General features: G+C 42.7%; 1 protein-coding gene across 1 annotated transcript; it reads left to right on the forward strand.

Annotated features, from left to right (window-relative positions):
- The first annotated feature begins 559 nt into the window (after positions 1–559).
- HINT3 (histidine triad nucleotide binding protein 3) lies at positions 560–13,976 on the forward strand. Its single transcript, XM_073337233.2, has 5 exons — positions 560–806; positions 3,107–3,220; positions 6,953–7,026; positions 8,186–8,312; positions 11,564–13,976. Exons 1-5 carry the CDS (start codon positions 663–665, stop codon positions 11,609–11,611), a joined length of 507 nt encoding a protein of 168 aa, XP_073193334.1. The 5' UTR covers positions 560–662; the 3' UTR covers positions 11,612–13,976.
- The last annotated feature ends 5,186 nt before the right edge of the window (positions 13,977–19,162 follow it).

Below are 19,162 nucleotides of genomic sequence, written 5' to 3' on the forward strand. Positions count from 1 at the left end.
GGACCCCAGCGTCTGGTTAGCAGTGCTGGCTGGAGAGGAAAAGTCCGGTTACCAGAGTAACCCCATTAGCTCCGCTGCTCCCACTCCCAACACCCACCCCCCGAGGGCTGGAAGGGAACCCGTCCTGCTGCTGCGGGAGGAGGCGCAGCTCGCTGCAGAGAGGGGAAGAGGCCGGGCTGGAACCAGGTCGGTGGGCGCTGGATGTGGGCAGGGGCCGGGGCTGTTTACCCCCTCCCCAGCCCTGCGGCGCTTGCAGTTTACCCCGGCCCCCTCCCTCCCTTGCTCCAGGGACCAACCCTCGCTCCCGCCCCACTGTGCTTTTGCCCCCGGCCCCTTTTACAATCATTCCCGGGGGGGGGGCACAGATCTGTGGGCGGCCGAGCCCAGAGATCCCACAGCCCCGCCCCCGCAGAGCGAGCGACGACCCGAGCCGCTTCACGCGCCTGCGCCTGCAGTCCTCAGTGCCGTTAGCGTCACGCGCCCGATGCCCCGCCTGCTCACGAGCACGCCTAGAGTCACGTGTCCCTGCCCCCTGCTGTATAGTTTCGGGGCGCTTGAGTCTCTCTCAGGCCGGCAGGGGGCGCGGTACTAGTCGACACGGCGGCTGCGCCGGGCTCCGGGAAGCGGGCGGAGGGAGGCGGTCGTAGCAGCACCGCTGAGCGATGGCCGGGGAGGATGGAGCCGCCCCGGAGGCTGCGCAGCCCCCTGCGGACTCGGGCCCTGCCGGCGGCGGCTATGACGCCAAGTGCGTCTTCTGCAGGATCGGCCGCCGGGAGGAGCCGGGCACCGCGCTGCTGCCCTGCGAGGTGAGGGGAGGCGGGCACCGGCGGCCACCAGCCCTTCCCTGCCGGCCCCTCTGAGCCCTGCCGCCGCGCCCCCCGCGCGCTCTCGCCCCTGCCGGCCCCGGCAGCGCTGTGAGGAGCCGGGGCGCCCGGGTATCGCCCTGCGGAGCCGCCCGTGGCAGCGCGGGGCTCGGGCGCGAGCGGCGCAGGGAGCGGCGGGCAGGCTGAGCGCGGGGGGCGGGGTGGGAGAGGCCTGGCTAGTGCCGGGGGGCGGGGTGTCCGGTGTCTGCCTCTTTGGCTGGCCCGCGGGAGGCGCGGCCGCAGTTGCTGATCCTGCAGTTGAGAGGAGAATTGTCTCCTGGGTCTGGGAAACCGAGCCCAGGGCCTCCCAAGGGCAGTGCAGGGGTGCCCCCGGCTCGACTTCGCAAAAACACCGCGAAAGGTGCGGTGATTCACGGCTTCCATAGGTTATGTTCCGTTCCCATTATTGAACAGTGACGAGCAAATAGGGACGGTACTGCCTGTGCTGCAGAGCCAGTGTTGGGATTGTCCAATTCTCGGTAGTTCTAGTTAAATGGAATGTAATTCACCCAATCTGCTGTCTTTTCTAGATAACTAGTCTGTTCAGGGGATCTCTTCATCTGCTGCTTGTGAGTGGCTTGCTGCTTGGAACAAGATTTAAACTGCTTTAATTTAAATAATTCTTCCATGCCTTGCCCAGAAAGTGGGATGGGTGGGGTCCAACAGTAGAGCATGGGGGTAGAACTAAACTTTTTTCCATCTTAACTCTGAGGTTTGGGGCGGTATAAGTAGCTAAAAATGTGTATTTGAATTAAAATATGTCTGGCTTATTCTTTATCATTTCACTTAATCTGTAAGGAAATTTTAATTTCCAAATGTAAGTAAATGACAGGTTCTTAGTTTTATCCATAATCATTAAAGTACATTAAATGTGGTGGTCCTGGAAAATACAATAATTCACAAGTTGAAGCCCTGAATCTGCATGGTGGGGGCTCTGTGTAAACACAGGGGTCTGCCTGTACAGAGTTCCCTGTGTGTTCGGGGCCGGCATGGCTAAAAAACTGGAAGACCTCCTCCACTAATGTGATGGAAGTATTAGTGAAATGTTCATCAGAAAGGCAGGCACTCAAAATTTCTCACTATTCTGGGCAGTATCCTTCCAGTAGGAGAGCATCAGAACATTGGGGAGGCCTGGATGGGGAGTGGCTGATGTAACTATTTACAAGAATTATTGCTTTTTGTGGACTAATTCCAATGTACATCACTGAGGCCTTGTCTACGCTGGGGGCAGATCAACCTAAGATACGCAACTTCAGCTATGAGAATAGCGTAGCTGAAGTTGACGTATCTTAGGTCGACTTACCTCATGTCCTCATGACGTGGGGTTGACCTGCTGCTGCTCCCCTGTCGACTCCACTTCCGCGTCTCGCCACGGTGAAGTGCAGGAGTTGACGGCAGAGGGATAGGGGATCTACACTAGACAAGATAAATCGATCCTTGATAGATCGATCACTACCCGCTGATCCAGTGGGTAGTGTAGACCAATGGTTCTCAAAGCCTGTCCGTCGCTTGTTCAGAGGAAGCCCCTGGCTGGCCAGGCCGCAGGTAGGGCCGATCGTGGGCCAGCATATCCCTCTGCCCACGCTGCTTCCTGCAGCCCCCATTGGCCTGGAGCAGTGAACCGTGGCCAGTGGGAGCCGCGATCAGCCAAACCTGCGGGAGCGGCAGGTAAACAAACTAGCCCGGCCCACCTGGGGCTTTCCCTGAACAAGCGGTGGACCAGCTTTGAGAATCACTGGTGTAGACGTATCCTCTGAGAAATACTTGTGAAGCTAATGCTACAATTTATAGTAGAACTATAATGCAGGGGTCAGCAACATTTCAGAGGTGGTGTGCCGAGTCTTCATTTATTCACTCTCTAATTTAAGGTTTCACGTGCCAGTAATACATTTTAAATGCTTTTAGAAGGTCTTTCTGTAAGTCTTTACAAAAAACAATAGTTTAGTTATATATTAAAGTAAATAAGGTTTTTAAAATGTTTAAGAAGCCTCATTTAAAATTAAATTAAAATGCGGAGCCCCCAGGACCTGGGCAGTGTGAGTGCCACTGAAAATCAGCTTGCACGCCTCCTTTGGCACACGTGCCATAGGTTGCCTTCCCCTGCTGTAATGTGTTTTGAATAACCATAGAGTGTTCCACTGTTTGAATGCCACTTCAGTTCCAGTAAAAGTGATTTTGTTATCTGCTGTTTTCTAATGTGTTAATTTTAATAATAGATTAATATGTTGCTATTGTTCTATTAGTCTGAAGGTCTAGTCTGTTTTAGAGATATCAGACCTGGGGCCCCACACCATTATCTAGTAGTGCCGATAGAGCATATGGGAAACTGCAAGACTCTAAAGAAAGAGCACATTCCACTAGGTAAGACTGTAACTATGGCTATTGCATGAATCAAAAGAAAACAGTTGTGGATCATCCTTTATTCCTGTAGAGATGCATGCTGCAGTATATTGTCAATTGCATTGTAGTTTTGAGCATTGTTTATTTTGTGGCTAACTGTGTCAGGGTAGATTGCTGATTTAAGTCATGATTAAAATCTGATTTAAATCAAACAGGAAGCCTTGATTTTAAGTAATTGATTTAAATCTAGTTTTGCAGGTGTACTTTTAGGAGTTCTTTTCCTAAAGAAAAGTTGGTATGATTTGGTACTTCATGCTAACCAGAAGGATACACTATATCTATACATTTATTCAATTTATGACATCACACATTTATTCACATTCTCAATAATTACATTTTTTTTTAATGTTAGAAATAGTGAATGATTCACTTCTTGTTTACTAGATGATACATTTTACTTCTGATTTTTCAAACTATTTGGAAGGAAATTGAAATTTAATAAAAATGCACAAACAATATTTTAAAGTTGTTTTAGTTAAATAAAACTACCTTAGACTATGCTGCATTTAAAAAAAAAAGCCTATTACAACAAATTTTTGTATTTAAAATTAATTTTTTAAACAAAAGACAGATTAGCTATAGTTAGTGCATTGAACTGATTGGGACTGGTCACCATGTCCTTCAGGATTTTAGAACTAGTATCTTTTCACACCTTGTTTTTATTCATAGATTGGAAGAAAACATGCTTTCCTGCTTCTTTCAGCTTCTGATTGGTTTCTCAACTTTGAATGAACTAGTCCTTGAACTGAACAAATTGAATAAACTGAAATGTAGAAAATACTCTCTCTGCACCTGCAGAGGAGGCAAATGCTGTCAAAAGCTGGTTTAGAACATCTTCAAACCCTGCTTCAAGTGGTTAGCGAGTGTATTCCACCAGTTCAGTGGTTTGATTTTTCTTTAAAACTTTGCTAGTAAACATGTACTGCTTGAATATTTATTTACATTATTTTAACAGATTATGTTAAATTTAGGTCAAGGCCTTGACATAGGTTGTCAAAGTTCAAATGTAATTTTAAAAGGTTTATTAAAATAATTAAATACAAAGGCTGATTTAAATTTAAAAAGTCAATTTTTTTTTGTTTTCTTTTTTTATTAAGAGATCACTGGTTTTCCTCCATTCTAGTATCAGAGGATTACCGGTTAGTAGTTTATTAGGGTATGTTTACACAGGGAATTTGACTGACATAGCTATAGCAGAATAGTTCTAATTATTCTGCTGTGGCTATGCTGGTATAACTCCTTTGTGTGGACACTCTGTTTTGGGTTAATAATTCTGCGGTAGCTATGTCAGTCAATTTGCCTGTGTATACAAGCCCTAAGATCCAAGAATACAGCTATTTCTTCTTGTCTGAAGTTGCAGATGTAGTTTAAATTGGTTGAGAATCTGTTAGTGATTTTCATAAAACTTTTTTTTTCCTTTGGAGACTGGAGAGAAGAAAAATGTATGTGAAAGGTATTTTATTACTATCTTTACTACCTGTGCTAAATTGGGATATTATTTCTTAATGATGATGGAAAGATAATGCAGTTTCTAAAGGTAGGTTAGCTTGTTTTTTGTTTTTTTTTAAATCAACTTGTAGCATTCATAAAATGTCAAAGGTTTTGTAGTTTAAAAAAACCTGGCCACGCTCCATGATTGCCTTAGTCTGCAAGAAATGTTCTGATTAGCTGTGTATGTTAAGCGTCAGAGAGAGAGACTATGAAATGTTTATCCTTGTTAACGTGAACGTTAATTTTTGTCCCGAGTCTCTCATTCAACCTAGTTAAACTTCAAAAAAGTTTAAAAAACTCAAGAATTCTAAAAATGAATCTGAAAGATCCTGGATTAACAGTCCTAGTCCTTGTCTATTCTGGCATTTTTTCTTAACATCTCTTACTGTTTCACTAACACCAGTGCAGCTCGGAGTACTAGTGTAGGCTTGCCACCAGTGGCAGCTGCCATTTTTACTACCACCATAAGTAACCCTGTTTAGTACAGGATTAGTTTACACACTGATTAAAAATGCCTTTGTACTGCCTGCTGCAGAAAAATGCTAAATCCTAGAGATTAAAGTCCTGCAGATACATCACTGAGGGCAACAGAACAAACTTCCCACTAATATTCCTCAGCATTGGCTTGGAGGTTTTAGGCATGAAGATAAATCTTTGGCCTTGCCAAAAATGGTGCCAAAATATAGGTGGAAGTTTTGTGATGTGGAAGTTTGACCACTTAAGTGTGTGTGTGTATATACACACACACAGAGAGAGAACATGAAAAGGTGGAAGTTGCCACACCAACTGTAAGAGGCTAATTACTTAAGATGGGCTATTATCAGCAGGAGGGGAAAAAAAAAAACTTTTGTAGTGATAATCAAGATGGCCCATTTCACACAGTTGACAAGAAGGTGTGAGGATACTTAACATGGGGAAAGAGATTCAATTTGTGTAATGATCCAGCCACTCCAAGTTTCTATTCAAGCCCAAGTTAATGGTATCTAATTTGCAAATTACTTCAAGTTCAGCAGTTTCTCGTTGGAGTCTGTTTTTGAAGCTTTTCTGTAGCAAAATTGCCACCTTTAAGTCTGTTCCTGAGTGACCAGAGAGGTTGAAGTGTTATGATTCCTGATGTCAGATGTGTGTCCATTTATTCTTTTATGTAGAGACTGTCCAGTTTGGCCAATGTACATGGCAGAGGGGTATTGCGGGCACACGTTGGCATATATCACATTGGTAGATGTGCAGGTGAATGAACCCCTGATGGTGTGGCTGATGTGATTAGGTTCTATGATGGTGTCACTTAAATAGATATGTGGACAGAGTTGGCATCAGGCTTTGTTGCAAGGATAAGTTCCTGGGTTGGTGTTTTTGTTGTGTGGCGTGTGGTTGCTGGTGAGTATTTGCTTCAGGTTGGGGGCCTGCCTGTAAGCGAGGACTGGTCTGTCTCCCAAGATCTGTGAGAGTGAGGGATCATCTTTCAGGATAGGCTGTAGATCTCTGATGATGCACTGGAGAGGTTTTACTTGGAGGCTGAAGGTGACGGCCCGTGGCTTTCTGTTGTTTTCTTTGTTGGGCCTGTCCTGTAGTAGGTAGCTTCTGGGTATTCTTCTGGCTCTGTCAGTCTGTTTTTTCACTTCAGCAGGGGGGTACTGTAGTTTTAAGAATGCTTGATAGAGATCTTTTAGGTGTTTGTCTCTGTCTGAGGGATTGGAGCAAATGCGGTTGTATCTTAGAGCTTGGCTGTAGACAATGGGTTGTCTGGTGTGGTCTGGATGGAAGCTGAAGGCATGTAGGCAAGTATAATGGTCAGTAGGTTTCTGGTATAGGGTGGTGTTTATGTGACCATCGCTTATTAGCACAGTAGTGTCCAGGAAATGGACCGCTTGTGTGGATTGGTCCAGGCTGAGGTTGATGGTGGGATGGAAATTGTTGAAATCGTGGTGGAATTCCTCAAGGGCTTCTTTTCCATGGGTCCAGATAATGAAGATGTCATCAATGTAGTGCAAGTAGAGTAGGGGCGTTAGGGGACGAGAGCTAAGGAACAGACTGACAGAGGCAGAAGAGTACCCAGAAGCTACCTACTACAGGACAGGCCCAACAAAGAAAATAACAGAACGCCATGGGCCGTACTCACAAGTACTCCTATTAATTATTTAGAGGCATTTTAGTGCACTATATTTAGAGTTCACATTCAATTTAACTTCTTTTTCTACCTAGTGGAGAAAATGATGGAAGCTGGAAAGAACATCCTTCAGCGAAATAATTTTACTGACTTGAATGATATAAGGTATATAACTTGCTTTCTGGATATATCTAATACACTATTGACCTTTTCTGATAACAGTACTTGTCTGATAATGGTAGCAAGGGCAGCATCTTTAATTGTCTGAGAGAAATGGCCTCGAAGTTGATTATATTTTGAAATACAGCAGGAGTTCTCTGGTAGAATGCGCACACCTGGGACCTATAAACTGTTACATTTCTAGTGCAGAGTTAATTTGATTTGACTATTTGGTAAAATGTGGCATGATTCTATATGAAACTAGTTTCCTGTTTGTTTTCTAGAAAATGTTGAATGTAACAAAATAGTGTTGCAGTTTGAAGTTTGTCTATGACCAGGTCTTGGGGAAAACTTTAAACAAACTATTCAAAAGGCTGTCCTGACCAGGTGCCAGTAGCATGCTTTGGAGGCCAAAGTAGAGATGAACTTACTGGCCCTGTCCATCTGGAACCCTGGGCCTCTGTTCGAGATGAGTCTGAATGTAGTTGAGCTGAGTCTCAAATGCTGTTTTTAAGAATTTTGTTTGAAATGAGTTCGACCTCTGCCATGCTAGCAAGCAAAAGCATGTTTCAAATCATCTTATACTTAAATGCTTTAAAACCATATTTAAATAATGTGGGGTTGAACCATGTTTCCCAGAATGGATAGGGACATATTTTTGTGGCTGAAGAAATTGGAGGGCACCTTTCATTTGGGAGACAGCTTATTGCTGATTTCAGTGCTAGCGGTGGTGCATTTTTGGTAGTATGTTAAAATCTTTTTTTTTCCCTCCCCCCTGCCCAAAATAGGAAAATTATATTTAAATGCCAACATTAAGTGAGAAATAAGCCCCTACATTGAGATGTTATCTTGACAGCCTGAGTGAAGGAAGGGGTATTAATGTTACTGTATGAGCCCTTGACTTAAACAAATAAAAATACCCCTTAACTTTTATTGTAGCTTCTGTCATTTCAATTTTATGATTTTGGGGGGAGGAGGAAAGTGGTGAAAATTAAAATTGTTTGGTAACATAAATATTTGCTGCTAGATCTGTGAAGTAATTCTGGTACTCCAGACAAAAAGCTACAGTTCAATACTATCAGCCCTTGACATAGTTTTAAGATGTTCTCGCCTATGTCTGAAATAATGCTGCTGATGTTTTTTCCCCTCCCCCACTCTTCTCAAGGATGGGATTCCACTGGCCTCCATTCTGCTCAGTATCCCACTTACATCTTCATGTCCTGGCCCCAGCCAGTCATCTGGGATTCTTGTCCAGGATGATATACAGAACCAATTCCTATTGGTTTATCACAGTAAGTGCAGCGCAGTTGATTTGGTAGGTTTCCAGTTGCAAGCATAAAACGTGAAAGCTTTCAAATGATTTGAAATAGTGATCTGCTCAGGCCTAATTTTAAAGCCTGATCCAAATCCGATGGGCCCCATAGCCAACCTAAACCCTACCCCAGCCTCAGAGGGTTGAGTTGTTTTCAGACCAAGCCCAACTTGAATCCAACACTTCCCCCTGAACCTGAATTATTGTCACCCCACGTCCTGGAGGCTCAGTCTGGTGAGTGCTGCTTTTTCTCCCCACACTTGCAATCCATATGTGGTGTAGTGAAGACAATTGCTGTGCTCTGGAGTGAGTGTACCAACAAGTCGTAGAACTTCCCGCTCCTCCTCATACAGAGCAAGGTGTCAGTGGGCAGTATGCAGCTGTTGGTGCACTGACCGCAGGGTAGGAGGAGGAGATTAGAGCCTACTCAACCCAAGCCTGAGATGTTTGGACTGTTTTCAGATCTAACCTGACACTTGTAGTCGGGTCAAACCAGGTTCGCGTTGGGTTAAACTCAGAGTTTAAGGCCATAAGGGATCATTGTAATCCTCTGACCTGACCTGCATGTTGTAGGTCTCAGAACCTCATCCACTCACTCCTGTAATAGACCAGGGGTGGGCAAACTTTTTGGCCCTAGGGCCACATTAGATACAGAAATTGTATGGAGGGCCGGATAGGGAAGACTGAGGGATACTATGCCTCCCCAAACAGCTAGGTGTGGCCTGGCCCCTGCCCCCTATCCAGCCCCCTGGAACACCCCCCCCCCCCCCGCTCCCCACCCCTGACTGCCGCCCAGGACTCCCGAATCCTATCCCAACACTTCTGCTCTCTGCCCCCGACCATCCCCCACTGGACACCTGTCCCCTATCCGATCCCCCCCCGCTCCTCCCCTCTGACTGCGCCGCCCTGGAGCACCAGGTCTGGTGGTGCTATAGGCATGCCGCCTGCTGAGGGAACTGGGACTGGGAGGGAGGAGAGCAGAAGGGGAGGGGCCAGGGACTAGCCTCCGCCCTGCTCACTGCGCTGCCAGGGAGTTGGGCTGGCTCCTCTGCAAGCCTGTCCTGACCCACTCTCTGGCAGGAGCTTGGGGGCCAGTGGGAAGGGTCCTGTGGGCTGGATGTGGCCCACAGGCCATAGTTTGCCCCCCTCTGTAATAGGCCCATAGCCTTTGGGTGAGTTACTGAAGTCCTCAAGTCATAATTCAAAGACTTCAAGTTCCAGAGAATCCACCATTTACTCTAGTTTAACCTGCAAGTGCCCCTTGCTGTGCTGTGCCCCCATGCCCTGTGCTGTAGAGGAAGGGTTGCAGGGTTCTAGTGTAAAATGTATAATACAATGCAAAAATCTTTAGTTAACTGTTCAAACAGTTTTAACATAGATATTTTGAGAGAGACACTTGTATAACTTTTAATTCAGGATTACTTATACTTTAGCAAATGTTAAGGTAAAACTCAGTGTGCTTTACTTTTACCTTTTACAGCCTTTTCCTTTTTAAGGAAAATATGGTGGTAAAATATTAGTGCATACTATTGTGTAGTTTAGACACAATATATGGCCTATTTTAAAAATGCAAATACACTGAAACTTGGAAACAACAAAAATACTTGTGAGCAGAAGGTAGCCTAAGATTGTTAATAGGATACATAGCATTTCATCAGTTCAATCCAGCTTGAGTGAAAAGTTACTGCCATTTGATAGCTGCTGTTCAATAGCTTATGTGCTGTTTTGCTGGTCTCAGTCCAGTTCACAAATGTCCACTTCACAAAAAAACATTTTTTTGTTGCAGCAGAAATACCAAATAGTGCCAGCTCTCCACTGAGAGGGGCTAAGAGCAGAATTGGCATGGAGACTGAGTAATTCACTAATCTTGAGAAGTTATCTTTTAGGGTTGAGGCATGCTGTCAGGGCAGGGTGGGGAAGGCTACTGGGCTGCAGCTGTGCTGAATAAACAGAAAAACGTACACTTTTAGTACAGCAGCATTATCCTGTTAAGTGAGACAGACCCTCCACATAAGTGCTAGAAAAATCCCTGCCTTGCCATTGGCTTAAGGGAGTGTTGCTGGGACATGGGATCTGTAAAGGTGAATAAAAAGCCAAGAGAGGGCCCCTTTATATATAATTTTTTTATTTTCTGAAATGAGATAAAGATAAATACAAATAACAAAAAATGGAAAATGTACTTGAATTTTTCTTTATTGTAATGTGGCTTAAATATGACACTTGATTTGGAAAGAATGGAAATCAAGATTCAGAATTATATTAAATTGTAGAACTCAAAATTCAATTATATAACTTTAAGAGCAAATGAACTGTAAGGCCATTTAACCTTGTTTAATTGTCGTCAGTAGGTGAGCTTTGTAACATGCTAGAGGTCGGGTGTCCCATAACAGTTAGCAAGTAGTATATTAACAACTTGAAGGCAAGGGTTGAAGCACTTAAGCTGCTTGCGTTTTTAGGTTTTTAGGTTCCTAGTGGGTCCCAGTAAGACCTCAGACACATGTTCAAATGGAAAGGATAACTTAATAGGACTAGCAGAGAAGGTGAGAAATACCCTCGGCTCCCTGTACAATTATCAACCGAGTTGCTCCTAGCTTGGCTCTTAGGGGCCATCTAAAAGAGGCTTAGGACTCCTCATGCCTAATACCTAGTGTGTCCCAGTTTAGTCCATTCCTCTGCTAAAGGAATTTGGGTATCCCTACAAATTCTCTAGTAAGTTCCACGTTATGTCTCACTTGGGGGGCCCCTCCACATTATCCTTCCATGTTGATGAGTCACTCGTAGGCTGCCCTACCTTTTGCTTGGCTAGGTGTCTGAGTATGAAGTCCACAGCAGTACCAGATACTTGTGCCCCAGCTTTCAGAACTCGGCTGTTTCCAAGCATACTTCTCCTCTTACGTTCCCAAAACACCCTGCCTGGGTGACCCATGCTTGACCAGCTGTCATCCCAATTGTCTCAAAACTTTCTCCTTCTTCTGCTGACCTACTCTTCCTCCAGTGGTGGAGGGAGAAAACTAGTGAATCTGTTGCTCAAGCAGATTTAACGTCTGGTATACACCCTGGCTATGTGAAGTAAGGAGCGCTAACTGTTCTGCTTAATGTATCTGGTACATATCCACACTAAACTAAATGTGTTGCTTTCAGTGGGATATTTTGGATTTATGAAAGACCAGTTGTTAAACTGGAGCTCCATTGGTCATAGGGTTAATATATTTCTTCCTTTTTTTCCTGCAGGCTGAACAGCTGATTGAACGACTGCAGACTGAAAATACTGCCAGTTGAAAGCACCTTACCTAGTCTTGGATCACAAATCAATTTAGATTTTGTTCTTTGAACTCTGATTAAGATTATATAGTTTGGTGTAACTATTTGTGAAGTTTTAAAAAAAGGAAAAGATTGAGTTGATTGCCTGTTCCTTCAGAGCAAGAACTTTTTTGATTGTCTACCTAATGCTCAGTGTATGTGTACTCAAGTTTACTGATAATAGATGCAAAATATTTGAATGGAAAATAGAGTAATATATAAAACACTAGTTCTAGTAAAATACATTATAAACAGTAATGGTTTGAATGTATTAAAACTAGGCAAATTTTCAACAGTAACCGTTAATAGCATGTACACTGTACCAAGTTGAATGCTTAAAAGTGGAATCTAGCTTTTTATATTAACAAAAAAAAAATGGGGAATGAAATAGTGTTTAAAACAAACAGGTTTCCTTTAGTACTTGCATGAGTCATGCTGGTGATGTCTAGTTCTTAGTAGGTACAGTGCTAAAGATAGATACTACTGTTTTTTGGTGCTAAACCATTTTAATATATTGCTATCTTGCATGATGATGGTCTGTAGCAAGTACTAAACATAACATATTGTGCCCAGAATATGATAATGCTTTAGAACATAGAATTTAGTTTAAATGTGTGTAGAATAGATTTAGATTGATTGTTACTTGTCTTGAATATTCTCTAAATACAAGATTTTTAAAACATACAGTTAAATTAAAGAGTTTGGATGGATTGAATTAACACACTTGCCTCTGGGCATCAAATTTAACCTAGAACCTAGATTAAGGACTTGTCTACACAGTGCGTTAGTCAGCACTAGAAGACCGGGGTGTAAATTCTAGTGTGCATTACTCTGTTGCATATAACTGGCCTGTGTGGATCCTGCTGGCATGCACTAAAAGATCATGTGTGTGAATGTAGTCCTGTTTCACAGTACTACATTAACACACACTAGGGAATTTTTAGTGCATGCCAGTGAGGTCTACGTGGGTATTTAGTGTGCACTAAAAGTTTACATCGTTCTTGTGCAGACGAACACACTGGGTAGACCAGCCCTAACATGTGGTTCTACTAAATGTCACTTTGATTTACTTATGCTATGGCTAAATTTGACTCCTAAATATTTAGAGGTCACAAGATAAATTGTTCACTGATGGTGGGTTTTGTTGTTTTTGAGCTCACCACACACAACTACTATATAACCTGATAGGTCTTGGCATATCTGGGACTCAGGCAAAGCCCAAAACTGGAGTATTCATGTGATGTGGTAAGAGTTGCATGAGGAGGTGTTCAGAGTGTCTATCTGCACTACATATGGCTCTAGTCAGTGCTGTTGCTCCCTCATTTTTATGAGCACCAAATTAATTCAGATCATTTGAAAAGAAGATAAAATTTCAGGGCAATAATTTTATCCCTTGGTTTTTTATTTATTTGTTTTTTGTTTTCCACCAAACCATTTTGCATTTACCTAATTGAAACCAGTGCCCTTAGCATCTACATGTTCACAGCCAGGGTGGTGGTTATCCACTGCACCTGTAGGCTTCTCTGAGAAGTCTTAAAGTGCTTTCCACAGATCCTGTTGCCTTAGTGATGCAGTGTTTTGTAATGTTTATTTGTGTATATAGTACTTGAAGTGTTAAGACTATGCTGACCAAAGAACAAGATTCCCTGCCATAAAGAGCTTACTTTTGTCTTTTCTCTGAGACATTGCACTTACACTGTGTCTGCAGTTGGAGCTGAGGGTGTGGTTCCTGGACATACCTGTGCTAGCTTTGCTAAAAATAGCAATGGAATTTACGGTGGCAGGGGCAGGTGTGAGCTGTGGCATGGGCTAGCTGCCTTGAATATATCCCACCCAAACCCGGTGGGTACCTACTCAAGGCAGCTAGCCCATGCTGCCACTTGCTGCTGCCTGTGTGACTCTGGCTATACTGCTATTTTTAGCATGCTAGATTGATCAAAGCTAGCACTGGTACATCTATGCGAGCTGGGAAACACATCTCCAGCTCTAAATATAGATGGAGTGTTAGTGTCTTGATCCTCTTGTTAAGGGGGATTGGCATGTAACTTACAATACTTTGGAGTCTGGTTTAGTTCAGATTGGTGCTAGGAAGACTTTGACTCATTCCTTGCAATAATTAGGGAATCAACTCACACACATCGTAACTTGATTAAAATATTAGGATACCAATATATTAACATCTTTTTTAAAACAGTGATAAAGTACTGCTCATGAATATTGTGGTAGTGAATTAATTTATGTAACTATACTTAACTGTGATCTGCATCATTACAAGCTACTTTTATGAGCCAGTTCTAAAATATTATGGAAAAGCTTAATAAAAACCAGAAATAGTAAATGTTAACCTAGGCTTCTTGGAATGTTTTATAATTCTGTCAGAGTGGCTGCAAAGAGGTAATGTTGAATTTAACTGTTTTATTCTTAGGTGTAATACCGTTGCATACTTTTCTAAAATGTGAAAATGAAAAGTAATGTAATTCTGGTATAGAAAATGTAGACAGGGTCACGATATGTGTTTAGAATGAAAGTCCAGTGAAACAGATGGTACTGGAAACTGTTAATGGAAAACAGAACCTTTCACTTCTGGCTTGCTAATTCCAATTCAGACTAGGCTGGTAATGGCAAAAGAACAACAAAACAACCACATTGCCATTTAATAGCTGTTCAGTGGTGCTTATAAACAAAATTTTAGTTTTAATCAAGTTCATAAGGAATGGGTATTTACATCACAAAGAACACCATTAGCAATTACTCCCTATTTTTGGTAGGTAATAAGGTCAAAGACTGACCTTTTTCAACAACTAAAGACTAATCCTTTATAACTGAGTCATAGTCAGGTTTGTGTGTGGCAATAGACACTACTGTTATACATGCACTTGCCAATACTGTCATTCTTCCCAAGGAAAAATTAAATTGGGAATTGTTAGTGTACAGCGTATGCCCAACTGTACTTCTAATATGAGACTACTCTGGAAAGAGACTATGTATAAACAGGACAGCCTTACCCAGCTGCTGTGTATATTTAGAATTACCTATTCAATCTTAGTTAAGTTTTTATTTCCTTAACCCTGAAAGATCAACACCTTATATCAAGAGTTAGATTTTATTACATCTTGAGCATCAATGGAATTTTGTAAATTCCAACCAGTTACATGTGTGCAAACGTCACTGGACACAATGGGGTTGTAAAGGTGTAATGAGGGCTTAATTTAGCCTGCAAAAACCTTTTTGTGATGTGCAAGATTGAAAGAAGCCAACTTGATTCTGAGATTAGATTGTTTACAGGGCTGACTTTACATTTAATTGTAAATGGAGCTACAGAAATTGAGACAAACAGAACCTCACATTGCTTTTCTTAGGCCATATTTACACTAGCACTTATGTCAGCAAAATTTTTATTGCTTGGGGCTGTGAAAAAACACACCCTGAGCAACATAAGTTTACCAGCATAAGCACTTGTGTGTACAGCGCTATGTGGGTGGGACAGCATTTTCCGCCGACATAGCTACTGCCAATCATTGAGCTGGTTTTCTGTCAACAGGAGAGCTCTCTCCTCTTGGCATAATGTGGTTACGTGAGTGATTTGAGTTGCACAGCTGTATCACTACAGCTGGGCTGCTGTAAGCTTGCCAGTGTAGACATGGAGAAGTATTTCTCAGTGTAGATTTTCACTTTGTTTCCTTTGGAGGCTGACAAAGTTCTTGGTGGACCTGTTGGGAGTAGTAAGTTTGCTTCTTGAAAGGGGCACTGTCGGTGTTAGTAACTTTTTTATTTAAGATTTAAAAAAAAGCTTTGGTAGAACTCTTTAGTCTCCTGATTTCTTAAAGCTTCCTGCTCACTGTGGCTATTTATAAGGGTTTTATTTTCAGTAAAACAGGGGCCAGGCTTGTTCCTTCTCTTCTCCCACCCTCTTTAATAGTACTGAAATAAAGGCTTCCTCCTGTGCCCTAAGAAATGAACACTACTCTAGCTCCCTCAGCTCCTGGGGATGCTCTAAAGAAAACTAGAAAGTGGTCTCCCCTGCCTTAGCCACTGTTCCTTCATGGACCCCTGTGGGAGCCTGGAGGCTGAAGCAGCTTTCCTCATGTTAATTGTTCCACTAATGCCTGCACGGGCCTAGGATGTGAAGGGGTTTCCTAGCCCTGGTCCTAAAAGGAATAAAACCGCCCTTCGGGCCACAAACTCAGGAAAATCAAAAGCTCTGCTAGCAATTCAGCAACAACAACTTGCAGGGCCTGTGTCTGAGCATATTTTACACTAGAGCTGGAAGGTGTAAATTCCAGCTCGAGGTGACTGCTGGCACAGCTGGGTGCTAGAGCCCTGCCCCCCTTCCCCAAATCTCTGACCCACCTCCTCCCCTGAACACACACCATGTTCCCACTTCTCCCCTACAGCTGTTTGGCAGCAGCAAGCACTGGGAGGTAGGCGGAGGAGGAGGTGGTGTTGGGTGGGGCTGGCAGCTTAGCAGCCCTAGAGCACCCATGTAGTCAGCGCCTATGGAGGTGACATACTGATGCTACTCTGACTGAACTAGTGTGCTAAAAAGAGTGGAGGTATAATGGGAGGGGGATGGGATAGCTGCCTGAGTACCCACTTAGGGTCTCTGTTGGGATCATAGTTGGTGGAGTAGCCCCTCATCCCACTGTGGCTATATGCTTTAGCCTGTTAATTTGATCATAGCTAGAATGGCTGTCTCCTCTCAAGATGGAATTTACAGATTCCGGTTCCAGTCTAGGCATACCCTTAGGCTGCAATGTAAATTTTCCTTTTCCCCGCACGGAGAGCAGATCTTGAGATTAATGCTAAAGTAAGTACCAGCAACTAAACAGTAATATGGTTTAAACACTGTGCATTTGATAGTACCAAGTAAAAAGAAAATATTTTCTTACACATCTCAGTGACAGGGCTGTTTAGCATCAGAAGTACAAAAACTTCCACTAATGTAATTTGTTGACTATGATCCTTCAAGTTATTTTGAGGTGTCTGCCTAGCATGCTAATTATAGATCAACACTTTGTCCACATTATTTTAAACTGGTGTTAACAAAAGGTGCTGCATAAGAAAAACATCTCACATGTTCAGCTGTTGCATGATGACCTTTATTAAACTGCTGGCACTGTGCTCAAAGCTTCACAAGATAAAGCCTGTCCCAAAGAACTTACACTCTCAGCTGAATAGCCACAGAGTAGACAGGTCACAACTGGAAGACAAATGAAGGAATGTTTGTTTTTCTTTTGGTAGGTTATGTTAAGTTATTCACTACTTGTGGGGAAACCAGAAAAAGTGAATCTTTTAGGAGGGATTTGAAGGAAGAAAAGAAAGTGATTTGACAGAGCGAAAGTAGGAATTTTAAATGATCAAAACCAAGATTTGCTACCGAATGTGTGGCAATTTCAAATATCAAAAAACAGAACCCAACCCAATAAAAATAAATTGTAAAAATTTTCCTGGTAAACTATAATGTATTCCACATGCTCTCTTATGAGTGGTAGTGGTGGTTGTAATCAGTTGAGCTGATCATAATGAATTCTGTACCATTATGTAGTGCTTTTCAAAGGTGAGTTACCCCATGCTATGCTGGGGTACTTAAGGCAAGAAATATTAAGTATTTGGTCTGCATCATACATACAGCTAGTGAATATCAGAGCTGGGATTAGACACCAGGTCTGCATCCATTTTTTCAAGCGTCTTTTAAGATATTAACCATTGCTGAAAGCAAGCTAGCAGGAGCATGTATGGGAATAAAAATGTGTCCACTTCTGGCAGGGCACTTTCTGTGCCCCCAGGCTGGAGTTGTCAGCTCCAGCCCAGGAGCTTACTCTCCCTGGCCTGGCCTCTGAGTTCTGTGCCTCAGTTGACTGGGGGGGCTTGCCCACCCTTGCGCACACCCCTGCAGGCTAGTGAACTCAGAGCTATGGTCTGATCCAGTATGGTGATTCTTACATGCTTAGCTATCCACCGCTATCACTCAGAAGGATTTCAACTAGTCTTTAAAGGACTTGTGTGCATAACTTGTGAACAGGAAATGTCTTATTGCACTTAGAATCCCTGATGACCTTCTCACTAAGTTTTGTCTAGTAACCTATGTATGTATGATAGGACCAGCCAATTGTGCTTTATCTCCACAAGACTAGCCTTTCCTGACTCATTTCATTGGGGCTTAACTGGCCTCTATATGCTATCCCAATGGGGCTGGAGCACTGGGGTACCACTTCTAATAGAGGCAGGCTGTTCCTTGCTTTTCCCCAACAATGCTGATCTGTACCACAGGTCACCCATCAGGGCTATCCCTACCGAAAAAAACACTTCCTCATAGGAATGATCCACTACTTTAATGAGAAATCAATGGGATTATGGCATTTAAAACTAAGCATGCTAGCTGTAAATGTATTTTAAGAAACTTGATTCTACTATGTGTCCATCTTCATACAATACACATGCACTATTACAGCTAATGAGAAGCACAAGTTTTGATCAATGGCTGTTTAAATATGAAAATGTTCAAGCTTTCTGTATTTTGATTTTCATCAAAACAAGAAATTGCTTCAACTGAAAATTTTCAATTTTCTTTTCCTCTCTCCTCTTCCAGTAGTAAAAGGAGAGAAGAGGGTAGGGGGAATGAAAATTGAAAACCAAACTTTGCATCAACTCAAACTGAAATGAAGTTTTGTTTCAAAACTTCCATTTTGAAAGCTTTCTGACAAATTTTCATTCCTTTAAAAATTTTCACAGGCTTTGATATTTTTTGACTCTCTAATAGCATGATAATGGTTTGGACTTATCAAGTTTCTTCAGAGTCTATCAGAGCACTCAATTAATCCTCTACATCCCTCTGAAGCAGGGGAATAGTCTTCATTTAACAGATGGAGAAGCTGAGGCAGCAGACCCATTAAGACACTTGGTCAATATCACACAAGGAGTTGAATCTACAGTGTCAAAAATGGAATGTTATTCCCAAAGGATGCAAATGCATTGATGGAAAGTGTAGTGTAAACAGGGCTCCTGAGTATATTACAGGTTCCAGTGGTATTGATGCATTGATTTGAATTACAGATTCTAATTTTTCTAGTGTAAAAAAGTCCAGGAACTCCATAGCAGAACCAAAAGTAGAATCCATATCTATTAGTTCCCATTCTTTAACCACAAGACCATTCTTTCTCCCTTTTTTGAAGAATTCCGAACATGCATAGAGTTTAAATCACTGTCTTTCAGCATCTGCCAAATGAGGTATATGATTATGTGTTGCATAATTAGCTATTTGGCACTCTGTCTGTCACCTCCTCTCCCCCAGGGCTCTTCCTTCCAAAAGTTGCACAATATTGCTATATTTTGTTTCAAGGGAATCATCCTCTTTATTCAGTGCCATGAGCATTAGCCTAGTTTACGTTTTCTGCCCTCCAAGGCCCTATGTTATGTGGCAGCCTTCCCTGTGAGGTGGGCTAGATAGAATCCCCTTTACAAGGGCACTTCTAGGTTTCCTGGAAAGGGCATAGAAGCGAGTGCCATGTAAACCTCTTGGGAAAGAAGTAA

Source organism: Lepidochelys kempii, chromosome 3 (assembly GCF_965140285.1).
Source record: "Lepidochelys kempii isolate rLepKem1 chromosome 3, rLepKem1.hap1, whole genome shotgun sequence".
NCBI lineage: Eukaryota > Metazoa > Chordata > Testudines > Cheloniidae > Lepidochelys > Lepidochelys kempii.

What these genes read in the sequence shown, in the direction of transcription:
- HINT3 (XM_073337233.2), top strand. Translation starts at nt 663, where the DNA reads ATGGCCGGGGAGGATGGAGCCGCCCCGGAGGCTGCGCAGCCCCCTGCG. An exon ending in TAAAGAAAGAGCACATTCCA is followed by an intron (nt 3,221 to 6,952) that starts CTAGGTAAGACT and finishes TTCTTTTTCTAC; the next exon opens with CTAGTGGAGAAAATGATGGA. An exon ending in ATTCCTATTGGTTTATCACA is followed by an intron (nt 8,313 to 11,563) that starts GTAAGTGCAGCG and finishes TTTTTCCTGCAG; the next exon opens with GCTGAACAGCTGATTGAACG.